Raw genomic sequence first — 12,508 nt, forward strand, 5'->3', positions numbered from 1 at the left:
CCAGTGTGACTGGTAAAGCTCATAATACAACCTCATCCAGTCACGGTGACTGATAAAACCTTTGTCTGGAAATGTTGCCCTCCAGCCCCATCTTTCTTTGGGCAATAAGATATGTGAATGTGCAGCCTCAGACTGTGAGGTGGGGCTAGGCTCTGAGATCAGAGAGCACATTCAAAGTAGGGATAGCTACAGAGAAACAGAGCCAGAATCCTATGGGCACTGAGGACTTCTGGGTCAAACTGTACCTGAAGCCTGGATTAACAAAGCCCATAAATTACTATTTCCATATGGATCATTTGAGTGAAATTTTTGCTACTTGAAACTAAAAAATCTTAACCTTTCCAGAGTTCCCTCTTTAACCTAGACACTATTTAGGTGTTGACATTTGAAATATTTTATGACTGGTATTAAACCTGGGCACTGAACAATCAGAACAGACTGAGGGCCATAGAAATGGGCCTGGTATATGGAGGATTCTACTGGACTGTAGGGAGCTTGGGGACACCTGGGGAGGGGCTGAGTTGGCAGGCACACAGAGAAGCGGCTATTTACCAGCTGGCACAGAAAGACCTTTTGGTGTTTTAATGACCTATAGTGGCTTTGTGGTACAAACTAATTTAACTGGACGTGAGCCCTTACAAGGACCCACAGCTGGTCCTGAAATGAGGCTTTACTCGGGTCCGAAGGAGAAGTGAAAATTCAAGCTAAACAGAAAGAAAGAAATGGGATGGGTGACGGGTTGCATTTCTCAGATGGCCCAGGAAATGAGGGATGAGATGGGTCGGGATGAGGCAGGCAAGAGGCTCAGGTCAATTTCTTCAAGGCTTCCTCAGATGCAGCCGCCTTCTCCTTTGCCACCATGGAGATGCCATGGGAGCTGACACTGAGGTTGCTCCCAGATTTGGTCCCTGATGGGCTGCTGAAGACTTTGGAAGGGGAGGTGTGGGTGTAGTAGGATTCTGAGGTGATGATGTTGTTGATCTTCCAGCGAAGAATGTTGCAGGCCTTCACCGTAAGGGGCAGCAGGAGGCAGCAGCTGATGTAGAGGATCACCACGCTGACAGACACAGTGGCTGACACCTGCCGGCACCACACGACAGGCATGGGTGGGCAGCCTGGGGGCCCCCACCCCCCACAGGACAGCTCCTAGGCAGCCACTCACCCTGAGGATGAAGAGGGCCCTCTTGGCACTGAGTGGGAGCCCGTGGATATGCAGCAGAAAGATGAGCTGGTAGTCACAGTATGTGCTCTTGTCCACGCCTCTAGTGGGGGCTGGGGCTCAGGATTGGGGGAGTTAGGGCACCCCACATGAAGCCCCCAATCCCACCTGGGCCACATGCCTTGCTCACCTATTGCTCACCAACACCCTGAAGAAGAATTCGGGGGCAAAGAAGCTTTGGGGAACCATGTCATGGCACGGGGAGTTCTCCAGACACAGCCACCTGAGGGCCCAAGTTCGGCCACTGAGCCTAGCATCACGCCTAGCATGTGCCAACCCCTGAGTTCTCTCGCCACCCCCATACTCGGCGTGAGCACCAACTAGCTGCAATCTTATCCTTTCTTCCCGGGAAAGTCATTCATTCGAAAGCTGACTCGATCCCTACCATGTGACAGGCTTGAGGATCAGGGGTCTCCCAGAGGCAGAAGGGTTGGACAGGCCAGACGGATTGTGGGTAGGTGGAAGGATAAAGGGGCCTGCATCTGAGCCGTGCACTCACTCAATGCCCAGGCTCTGGTGGGACATGATGTTGAAGACTGAGTCTTTGGTAGTAGTTGTGTTCTTTGTAGTCCAGATGAGACTGTCGGTCCTGCAGTGAGTGGACCGTGTAACTTCGTGGGACTGGGGGGAGGCTGGACCAATACTGCGAACAGCTTGGGGGGTGGGGAGGAAGCCCTAGGTGGGATGGGGTGTGGCTGTGGGTGTGGCTTGGCAGCGTGGGCGGGACAAGTGTTTGTGGGAGCGCCGTGGGAGGGGCCTGAGATACAGGGGTGGATGCGGCTTGCAGCGAGGGCAGGTCTGTAGCTAGGCAGCAGGAGGGGCCCGCATGAGAAGGAAAGGTGTTAGGGCCGCGTCGCACAGGGGATTACTTGTCCAGGGGGCTGTTGAAGCGGTAAATCTCCTCCTCGCTGTATTCCCTGATGGTGTCCAGGGTGGGCCCGCCACCCACCACCTTCAGCACGTAGCTGTCGGGAGCAAAGGTGCGCGCGGACTGGCCTCGCTGTTCGGAGTCTCCCATCACTTACCCCCACCCCACACTCTACCCTCTGCCTCCCGTCCCCTCCCATCAGCCGCTGGCTTGGCCACGCCTTACCTGCCCTGAAAACTGCTAGAATCTCCCGTCACCAAATCCTGGATCAAGAAGAAGGGGTAGAAGACTGCGGGGTAGTGGGGGTGAGGCCAGGACAGGAAGAAATTAGCATGGCCCAAGCAGTAGAGGACGGAGAGGGGAGGAAGGAGAGATGAGCGCACCGGGGGGAAGAGCAGAGGATGGGTGGGGAGGTGAGCGAGCAGGGCCAAGGGGTGGGCGTAGAGGACAGTGAACAATGGAGGGGAGCAAACTGGACACGCACTGTCACGGAAGAGGAAGCACGGTATCTCGGGGTCAACGTGCACACAGTCAAAGTACTGTTTATTCTTCAGGCGGTTGTACTCCAGCGTGTAGGTGGTGTCGAAGGCCAGGCGCTTGCCCGGGGGGCAGCCGATAAGCACCGGCACCATCAGGTTGCCCTGAGTAGAAGGAGGCAAGCCTCGTGGGGAAGAGGGGAGGGCGGGGCGGCCAGCTCGCCTCCACGCACCCCACCACTACCTGCCAGGCTCACCCTCACTGAGGAGTAAATACCATCATTATAAACAATCCTCTAATAACTGCAGACACTTCGTAGCTCTATGTGCAAGGCACTGGGTGATGTTCTATGTGCTTTACCTATTCACATTCATTTAATCCTCAAAACAAGCCTTGCATGGTAGAGACTATTAATATCTCCATTTCAGAGATGGCAAAAGTGATGCACAAAGAGGTCAAGCCCCTTATTTTCCAAAGCTACACAGCGGATAAATGGTAGAGCTGGGAGGGGAACAAAGAGAGATTGGCTCCAGGTGCTAGAATAAAATACACAAAACCCCTAACACCTACACCTATGCAGCGCCCAACTCCTAGAGGGGCTTAATAGGGCTGAAGTTGGGTCCGAATTCTCAAACTACAGACATGGGGGAGCATGGGATGTAGGAGGTGGTAGAGCCCAGGATAGGGGTCAGGGCTCAGTCATGACACTGTCTTCAGAATGTACAGCCCCTGGCCCATTTTGGGGGCAGGTCCCAAGGGTTTCAGCCAATTATCAAAGGAACATGGGCAACCAGAGACTGTAGCCTGGGCTTGATGGCGACTGTGGAGAGTGGTCAGTGGCCATAGATTAAGCACTCCTCATGCTAGGCCTCGGCCAAAGACTTTACACCTATCAGCCACTCGCTCACTGGCATCTCAGGTCCAATCTATCCACAACCCACCTCAGTTTAATGGCACCTCATCTTTCCATGTTCAGGCTAAAAGCCGCATCCTGGAAACCTCTTCCACTCACATCCAATCCATCCAGATACCCTGTTGTCTGTACACTTCAAAATAGTGCCATTCTCCCCTCCAACCCCTCAACTCCTTTGCCCACCCTTGTCTTGTCCAACCTTGTTTGCCTGGTCTCCCACCCCACTCCCCCTGCCGCCCCCATTACCGGCTGTCCTCCACTTGCAGCCAGCAGGGCCCTGTGAACACCGGAGTCATTCCTACGCTCAGAGCCCTCCTGTGGCTCCACCTCCTCCACCATGGCTCATACGCCTCAAGTGATCTGCTCCCATTACCACTTTGACCTCATCTCTCTCTACTTCCCTGCTTGCTCGTCCTGATCCAACCACACATGTGCCTCACCATCCCTTGGCCAGGACTTCCTGGAACCATCCTATGGAAAAAGCTAGCCTTCCTCATGCCCTTGCCTGCTCATTTTTCTCCTAACACTTGTCACCTCTAACACACAATCTCTTTAATTTGTCTTGCTTATTGTCAGATTCTCTGCTGTGTATTGAATTGTGTGTCCCTAAAGCGATGGTGAAGTCCTAATCCCTCAGTACCTGCCGATGTGACCTTATTTGGAGTAGGGTCTTTACAGATGCAATCATGTTAAGGTGAGATCATACTGGAGAAGGGCGGGTCCTAACCCAGTGACAGTTGTCCATATAGGAAAAGGGAAATTTGGACCCAGACACACAGGGAGAAGGCCTTGTGAAGATGGAGGCAGAGACTGGAGTGATGCAGCTACAAGTCAGAGCATGTCCAGGATCATGGATAGACACCAGAAGCTAGGAGAGAGTCAAGGAACAGATTCTCCCTCATAGCCTCCAGAGGGTAACAACCCTGATTTCACACTTCTGGCCTCTAGGAGTGGGAGAGGATAAATTGTACAGTTTGCGGTCATTTGTTATGACAGCCCGAGGAAGTGAACACGTCCCCCCAACTGAAACATCAGCTTCACAAAGACAGGAATTCTGTGTTTTTGTTCACTGCTGTAACTCCAGCACCTAAAATGATGCTGGCATGCAGTAGGCACTCAGCAAATATTGGTTAGTTTAATGAATAAGCTTCAAGAACAGACAGTAAAATCTACACCTGTTCTATCCCTTACCCCAGCCCCATTCCCCCAGGTAGGCCTATCTCCGGCCGGCCTGCTGAGAGATACTCCAGCTTTTATTCATTTAACCAAATTTGATTGTGCACGTTTATGTGCAAATTTATTTCTTCCTTCCTTCATCCAACATATTTACAGACTGAGGATCCACTATTTATCAATTAGTTCCAGTTTCCTTTTTTTTTTTTACAGGATGTGGAGCCAGAGAGAGGCTCTGAGCCTTCCAAATACACATGCTTCTTGATATGGTAATGTAAGGGTGGGCAGAGGGAGGGACAAGAAGCCTGAAAGCCACAACCTTAGAAAGATAGACAAGCTCAGACTATATCCCCTTCAGCACCTGTTTCCTTGTCTGTTTTAAAAAACAATCATTGGGGTTTTTTTTTTTAAACTTAATTTTCAGATGGGTAGCATGGTCACATGGATGGATACACACACACACACACACACACACACAGAGTGAAAAGTTTTACTTCCATTCCCATCCTTCCACTGTCCTGCCTCTCCTCCATCCCTACAGCAGGGAACCACATGAATACTCTCTTGCTCATTTTCCCAGTTTCCTTATGCAAATAAGAGCCAACATGAATATATGTTCGCAGTTAACCTCTTTCATGCTAATGTTTTGTATATACTATTCTGTACCCACTTTTCTTCTCAAGAATAAAATACACTTTGAGACCATTCCACATGAATATGTGATCTTCTCCCCCACCTGTTTTTACAACTACATAGTTTTCTGTTGCATGGATGTGCTGTAATTTATTTAACTAATCTCCTATTAATAGACATTTAGGTTGTTTCCAACCTTTTGCTTTAACAGTGTGTTGCAGATTTGATTCCCAGAAGGGATCTGCTGGGTCAATAATCAGGAATGTTAACTTTGATCTTCTGGGTTATGATAAAGAGGAAAATAATACATCCCACTAAGAATAGCAGGAAACACTTATGGGAGGCTGACGTCAATTGCTCTTCCCAATACTTAACCTGGATTGTCTCATGTAATGCAAGGAATTGGGGGCTGTTATCACCCCCTTTTTCTGCCCTGGGTCATACCAAGCCAGAGGGAGGAGGACCAGGGTCTCTCTGCTGGTGAGTAGGCAGGGAAGTAAGTGACAATGAGGCCTCAGGATTGGCCCCTCCACTACAACTTATGAGTTCCCTGGGTTACCCTAAGCAGATGTCTGCACCTCAGAGCCTCAGTGTCAGCCTCTGTGCAGAGGATACAGCATCTGTAAGCAAGGAAGAACCAGGGACCTAAAGGAGTGAACCAAGCACATGGGAGTGGGAGAATAAACAGCAACGTTGAAAGAAGGGCCAGGCTGGACCACAGGGCGCCTTTGTGCCAGTTGTAAAAACAGCCCTGTGTCGCAGCTACTTTACTTCGCCCTTCAGAAAAGTATCATAAGGAACACACAAGCTTGTGTGCAACCTATGTTAACTGTAAAGGCAGCCCTTTCTGAAAACGTAAATGGATGAAAGGAGTGAGTGAGTGGGTGAATGACAAAAATGAATGCGTTAACAGGATTCCCAGGTGGAGCCCTGGCAATCAGCTCTGTGAAGACTCGCCTCCACCCCTTCCCTCCCAGCACAAGACTTAGTACCCCAAGGTCCAATACTTGCATGCGGGGCCCCTGGTGCGTGTCCTGGAAGCAGTGCCCGGTGGAGCCCACTACCTGTGGGTAGGAGCAGGTGACGGTGGTGGGCCCATGGGTCCAGTCTTTCCTCTCATCCCACGTCCCTCCCCTGAAGGCCTGAATGGCACCTTGACCAGGATGGAGGTCTTCATGAGGTGATGTCCACTAATGCCCTGATCAAAGCAAAACCTCTTATCACTGAGCGTAACCTAGGGGGTGGGGACAGAAATGACTGGGTCAACAGACTTGCCTGAGCACCCAGCGTCTGTTCAAGTAATGGTGGGCTTCTAACAGGCCCACTGCCCGGGGAGCTCCGCCCGCAACTCGGCACCCCCTTTCCACCTGATCTCACCCAGAAAAGCAGCGAGTTGTAATTAACAAAGACCTTCTCTTTCACCACCACCTTAATGCAGTTCGGGTCTGCCAGCACCACGCCCAGGTTCACTTGGCTCCGCAGCTGGTAGGTGGTGCCTTCTAAGAGGCGAGGCAGGGGCTAGGGGGCCGCGACTGACCCGGCAGAAGCACCGCCCCCCGGGTGGAGCCCAGGTCCCCGGGCCCAGTCCCCGACTCACCGACCACCCGTACCCATGCCCCGCCCCTCAACGCCACTCAAGCCCCGCCCACAGACCGCGCCCAGGCTCCGCCTGGTACGAGTGCCCCCGGGCCGTCAGGAAGATGGAGAAGCTGTAGCTAGTGCCCTTGTCCAGGAAGATGCGCTCGGGTAGCTCGTACTTGGCCTTGAGGTCGCAGATCTTTTCATAGCTGGCCATGTCAATGTGCATGTTACCCGTGCTCCGCCCGTTGCTCGCCAGGTAAAAGTAGTAATCCTGGGGAATGGGGTGTGGGGCAAAATCAGCACCCGGAAAGGGGGACAGAGGGGTGTCCGGGCCCCGCCAATCCCCCGCCTCTCAGCCATACACGCACCTGGTCCTGTTTCTTGTTTTTCCACCATCGCCAGGTGGAGTCGCGCACCGAGTCGGCGTAAGGCTGCAGAGACCATCGACACCTTGAGAAGGGGCGCGGGGGCGTCCCCAGGCTGGCGGCATTCCCAGACCGCTTCTTATATCCCCAGTCCCAGCCTCTAACCCGAAGCAAAAATGGCATACCCAGGCTGGCTCCGGGGCCCTGCTTTCAGCCAAAGAGCTACACCCGTAAAGTCATTTCATTTCTCCAAAGCCCGGGTCAAGGCTCCAAACCCCTGCCCCCTAAGCCTCAGACTCTGCCGGGCGGCTCCACACTCCACGTGGTTCTCCCAGCCACGCAGGCCCTGCCTTCCGCGCCTCTTAGTGCCTTCTCATAGATGTCCCGGACTGTCCGCCAGCCGCCAGGCACCCACCTCTTCGTACTTGGAGTGCAGCCAAAGCAGGTAGTAGAGGAGGCCCTGATAGACCGCGAGCGAGTCCTCGTTGTGGAGGCCCGATGGGTCCAGGACATGCGGGGGCGGCGCGCGGTAGATCTCCTGGCGCGTGTAGATCTGCGGGTTGGGCAGGTCTCGCAGGCGCATCACCGTGAAGGGGCAGAAGTTGGTGAAGGAGAGCGTCAGGTGGCCCCTGGACGGCGGTTAGTGAGGAACGGCGTGATTTCTCCGCGGCCAGCGCGCCAGCAGCCCCCGTAGGCCTGTTTACCTCCTCTGTGCTGCTGACTACTCAAATCCAATCCAGCCCTGACCTTCCTGCTCAGCCTTCAGCCCCTGGATGTCCCTGGGTCCCTCTGACCAGAGTCCTGGACCTCATCCTAGGCCCCCCTTCACTCTCACAGACTCAACTTCCTAAGCTTTCCACCTCTCCCCTGCTACCCCCGCAGTTACCTCCCTGGGCTCCCCCGCAGGTGGCCAGGAGGATCATTACTGAACACGGTAAAATCTGACCATGTAGTCCCTTCCCTTAGTCCCATCATGGCTCCCCAGGACCCTCAAGATGAGGTCCAAGTTCTTCCCTATGACCACCAGGCTCACCTTGCACTCTATCTGCACTGTACTTTCAGTTCTTGAACACCCAATCTCCTATCCTTTTTTGGGGCCTTTGCATATGTGGTTCCCCCCGTCTGGAACACCCTTCAGGCTCATACACCTCTTCCTCCTTGAAACACTCCCTGATGCCTTTTCCCCCCAGGCTGGGTCAGCCCCCTCTTTGAGCTTCCATAGGTTCTGAGCTCCCCCGTACAGCTTGGAGGTTGTCATTGGGGGTGACCTGGTCTCAGGGGCTTCATGTTGGCTGAGGACTGTGACTGCTGCTGTGGGCTAGTATCCTCTCACCCTTGCCGCTCCAAGAGGTAATCATTGTTGAGCTTCTGATACATCAGAAGCTGGTCCACAGGCACAAGCCTCTTGACGAGCTGGCTCTTCTTGTACTTCATAAGGTACACCAGCTGCAGTGGGAAGGCAGGGCCTGGTGAGCTGGTGTCAGCCACCTGCAGCTCCCCCATGCAACCCCAAAGCCCCCCACCTGGCACCTGGTACAGTTTGCTGTCTTCATAGAAGAGAGTGACCATAGTCTCGTTGGGGGCATGGAGAGAGGACTGGTGCATCACTTGTAGGCTGATGTACACCTCCCAGCCCTTGGATGGGAACAGCTTGTGCACCTGGTAGCTGCCCTCCACGAGGTACCATATCTGGGGGGTGACAGCTGGGTGTGTGGGGTCCTCGGACTCCACCTCTCTGTCTGCAGAGTATGATGGCCTCATTCCTTGACCCAGGAGGTTTGGGAGCTCACCTCCAGCTGGGACCAGGTGAGCTCACATACCTTCTTTCCATAGTGCCATCCTTCCTTCCCAGAACCCAACCTCCTCTGCTTCCAGCCCACACTTGCCCTGAAAAATTTCTTACAAGTTTCTGCTGCTTACAACTTAAGCATCCCTAATATGTGTGCCCCCTGTGGGCCAGGGTTTGTAGGATGCAGCCCCTCTGTTCTCTCCCTTTCGGCACCCTCCAGGGTCTCACCACCCCTTTGGCCTCAGTTTCCCATCTATGCACTGATCCCACTCCAACACATTTCACTCTAGACCTCATCTGCTCCTGAGCCTCAGCCTCCAGAAAGTCCCTCCTCCTTGTGGCCTCCTCTCTAAGGCCCTCTCTGACACACACACCATCCCCAGACTGGGTCATGCCCCTCCTCTGAACTTGCATAGATGTTGTTTGCCCTATTACAGCCCTGACTGCTCTGAACTGTCACTGTCTGGGCAGGAATCTGTCTTCCCAGCTGGACTGTGACCCTGTCAAGGCAGGGACCAGGGCTGACTCCATCACCATTGTGTCCCCAGCTCTAGGCCAGGCATAGTGTGTCATCAATATTTATGAAATGAACAGACATGTGATGAAATGAAAGAGGGCCCCATCTGGAAATCAGATCATAACTGAGCACAGCTCTTTGACTAAGCTGAGCGACTTCAGAAGGCACTATTCTCTTTGAGTTCTAGGACTCTCAGCTATAAATGGAGCCTCTGCTGTCCTTCCACAGGGTCCTTGAGGGCATTCCCTCCCCAGACTCCTTTACCCTAACAGGGGGAGAAGGGAGACCTCTGGGGTTTGGGTGTGGACAGAGGAAGTGGGGGAGGGACAGAGCAGCCCACCTCCTCAGTCTCTGTGACAATAGCTACGTCCCCATGGAACGAGTTGACCAAGTACTTGATGGATTGCTCCTTGGGGAAGCCCGCCAGGTAGATGTAGTTTTCGGTGTTATAGCTGCAGGGGTGGAGAGGGGAGCTGGGGGCACCCAGGCTACATGCCTGGGGGTTATCTTCCTCCCCCAACACCAGGCCTAACACAACTTAGGAACCATTTGCTCAGTCTTCCACTAGCCTTGTTAGTGTGCAAAGGAAACCTGGACTTTAGCTTTGGCTCCAAACCCTCTATCCATCTGTAAATAGGGGCATTCTGCCCACCTGGCAATTTACCAACTGCCCATAGCATTGGCTCAGGGGCCTAGATTCTTGAGGGGTGAAACATGTCCTGACCTTTCCCCTGACAATGCCCTTCTATTGATCACATAGGTTGGGTCCTTATATCAGGTTTCATTACCTTTAAAATATTGGCTTTCCCCATCCTAACCCTGACCATCCGAGCCCGTGTTCTCCCCACTGCTGTCCTGACAGCTTCTAGACTTGGGCATTCTCTGAAAACCTGGTGACATCAGAATGGGCTCCCATCCTAATGAGGCTGTAGAGGCAGAATATGCCCAGCCCTTTACCTGCTCAGGAGGAAGTTGCCCCAGATGAACAGCAGGTTGTTGTATGGGTTGTAGGACATGCCTGTAGGTACCATTGGATGGTTGGTGTAAGACTCTGTCCCTAGGATCGTTAGGAACTCCAGGCCTCGAGCTGGCCAGGGAAGAAGCACAGTGGACACAGCGGTGAGGTGGGGTCACCTGGGCCCCTGCTGTACCCCACCCACCTTTGAGGCCCCCCACCTGCCTTCCCTTCTTACCATCAGGGATGAATTCTGGGATGGTGTAGAGGATAGCCAGGTAATCACTGACTACAGGTAGGGAGAACACAGCAAAGTCTGAGGCCCTGAGCTTTCAAAACCTGAAACTGCAAGTCAATAGCTTCCCATCCCCTCCAAAAAAAAACCCTCCGATGGCTTCCCATTTGGGCCTGTTAGCCCTTAGAGTATCTTTATATAAACTATAAAAAGGCACTGCCTTTGAGACGATACAGTCCTGTTAGGGCACAGGACTTGCCTCTCTGACTCCCTGGCTGGCACATGGCAGCCCTGTCCTCAGTTCAGGTTAAAATCAAATAAAATCTTATCCTGAGCCATGCCCTTCCAGATCTGGCTTCTGCTCACCTCTCCAATCAATCTCCCTCCTTCCCTTTCCCTGTTCTGTTCATCACATTGACTTCCCCTCAGTTTCTCCGGCCTGCCAAGCGTGTTAGCCATCACTATCCCTTATGCAGGAGGGACATGAGCATCATTTCCCTTCTGCTCTCTGCTGGGCACAGATCAGGCAGGATGGGCTCACAGTTCAGTCTGGGTTCGCACCCCTTCATGCTCAGCCCCCCACTGCGCCGAATTACCCAGGTCGTAGCTGACCACCTGGAAATACTTCTTGGAGTCTTCGATTTCCACCAACAACAGTAGACTGTAGTCGTCCGCAATGAATGTGGCCCAGGTTATGGAGCATATGACAACTGGACAGGAAGGGGGAGGTCCACAGTAGCCCGGCCTCTCCAGGTCTCTGGGACCGCCGGGCCAATCCCTGTTTCTGCCTGCTCTTTCCCATGACCTCTCCTCCCACCCTTCGCTGCTCCCCCATGTACTTGCTTCCCCTTGCCCTGCACACCCTCTGCAGACGCAACTGGGAGCTGGATACCTTGTATGCCTTCACACACGGACCACTGCCTGGGCAGCAACTTGAAGGACACTCGGCCATCTGTGGATCAGGGCAGGTCGATGCTCAGGCCCTTTCCAGCCCACCTGGCACCTCAGCATGCCAGCTCTCCCATTGTCAGGGTGGAATGCTGTGCCTCTCGCCCCCTTAGTCCTTGGGATGAGGTTGGGGGTGGTGGAGGGAGGTCTCACCCTGGCCCTTCAGTCACTCACTCCTGGCCTATCAGAGTGTCTCTCTAGTCATAGTAATTGGCTCCAGACTGGGCACTGCCCCAGAATGGGCCGACCAGAGCAGCCCTGGGAATCGTGCTATAGCTAACAGAGAAGACGCTGTTCTCAGTCTCTTAGGGTGACTCAAACTGGTGGGAGATGTGAACTCCGAGCTCCTGGGGGCCATCCTGAACATCCATGTGAAGAGTATCTATCTGAAAATGAAGCCAAACTGCAGTACTCACAATAGCCCTTTTTATAGTACTCATCGTGTCCCTAGCACTGTCCTAAGATTTTTATATATACCAACTGATTTCATCTTTATATCAACCCAGTGAGGCAAGTAACTAGTACTATCATTAGTCCCATTTTGCAGATGAGGAAATAAAGCCAAAAAGAGAGGTTAAGTCACCTGTCCAAAGCCACAGGTGACATGGGTTGGATGTGTTGGAGCAGTCTCTCTCCAGTTTGTGCTATAATCACTATGCCATACTAACTTGCCCAGAGATAGAGTCCTGATGATATACCTGGTGAGCCCCTGGATCCTGAAGTTTGCCCTGGTCTTTTCATTTATATGTAAGTCCACAAAATTCTTTATGCTGAAATTATTTTTGAATTGGCTTCTGACTTTTGAGGCCAAACACATCAAAAAGGATACATAACA

The 12,508-nt window shown here is 52.9% G+C and overlaps 1 protein-coding gene across 13 annotated transcripts in view; it reads right to left on the minus strand.

Moving 5' to 3' along the window:
- Positions 1–567: 567 nt before the first annotated feature.
- The window catches only part of CATSPERG (cation channel sperm associated auxiliary subunit gamma), a 29,274-nt gene continuing 17,333 nt past the window's right edge, over positions 568–12,508 (minus strand). For 6 of the 13 annotated variants that reach the window (XM_057492942.1, XM_036876537.2, XM_036876507.2 and 3 more), the window contains 19 exons: positions 11,588–11,677; positions 11,322–11,435; positions 10,729–10,779; positions 10,493–10,622; positions 9,876–9,987; positions 8,760–8,918; positions 8,563–8,675; positions 7,645–7,858; positions 7,233–7,295; positions 6,937–7,135; positions 6,661–6,782; positions 6,437–6,517; positions 6,291–6,347; positions 2,313–2,728; positions 2,089–2,184; positions 1,719–1,808; positions 1,350–1,442; positions 1,163–1,262; positions 568–1,080 (listed from right to left, as the gene is read on the minus strand). In XM_057492942.1, coding sequence (XP_057348925.1) covers positions 805–1,080; positions 1,163–1,262; positions 1,350–1,442; positions 1,719–1,808; positions 2,089–2,184; positions 2,313–2,728; positions 6,291–6,347; positions 6,437–6,517; positions 6,661–6,782; positions 6,937–7,135; positions 7,233–7,295; positions 7,645–7,858; positions 8,563–8,675; positions 8,760–8,918; positions 9,876–9,987; positions 10,493–10,622; positions 10,729–10,779; positions 11,322–11,435; positions 11,588–11,677 — 2,576 coding nt within the window. In that variant the 3' untranslated portion in view covers positions 568–804. Of the gene's footprint in view, positions 1,081–1,162; positions 1,279–1,349; positions 1,443–1,718; positions 2,185–2,312; positions 2,729–6,290; positions 6,348–6,436; positions 6,518–6,660; positions 6,783–6,936; positions 7,136–7,232; positions 7,296–7,644; positions 7,859–8,562; positions 8,676–8,759; positions 8,919–9,875; positions 9,988–10,492; positions 10,623–10,728; positions 10,780–11,321; positions 11,436–11,587; positions 11,678–12,508 lie in introns of those variants that run through there. The other 7 variants (XM_036876600.2, XM_057492940.1, XM_057492941.1 and 4 more) reach the window with 7 other exon arrangements.

Source organism: Manis pentadactyla, chromosome 15 (genome assembly GCF_030020395.1).
Source record: "Manis pentadactyla isolate mManPen7 chromosome 15, mManPen7.hap1, whole genome shotgun sequence".
In the NCBI taxonomy this organism is placed as follows: Eukaryota; Metazoa; Chordata; class Mammalia; order Pholidota; family Manidae; genus Manis; species Manis pentadactyla.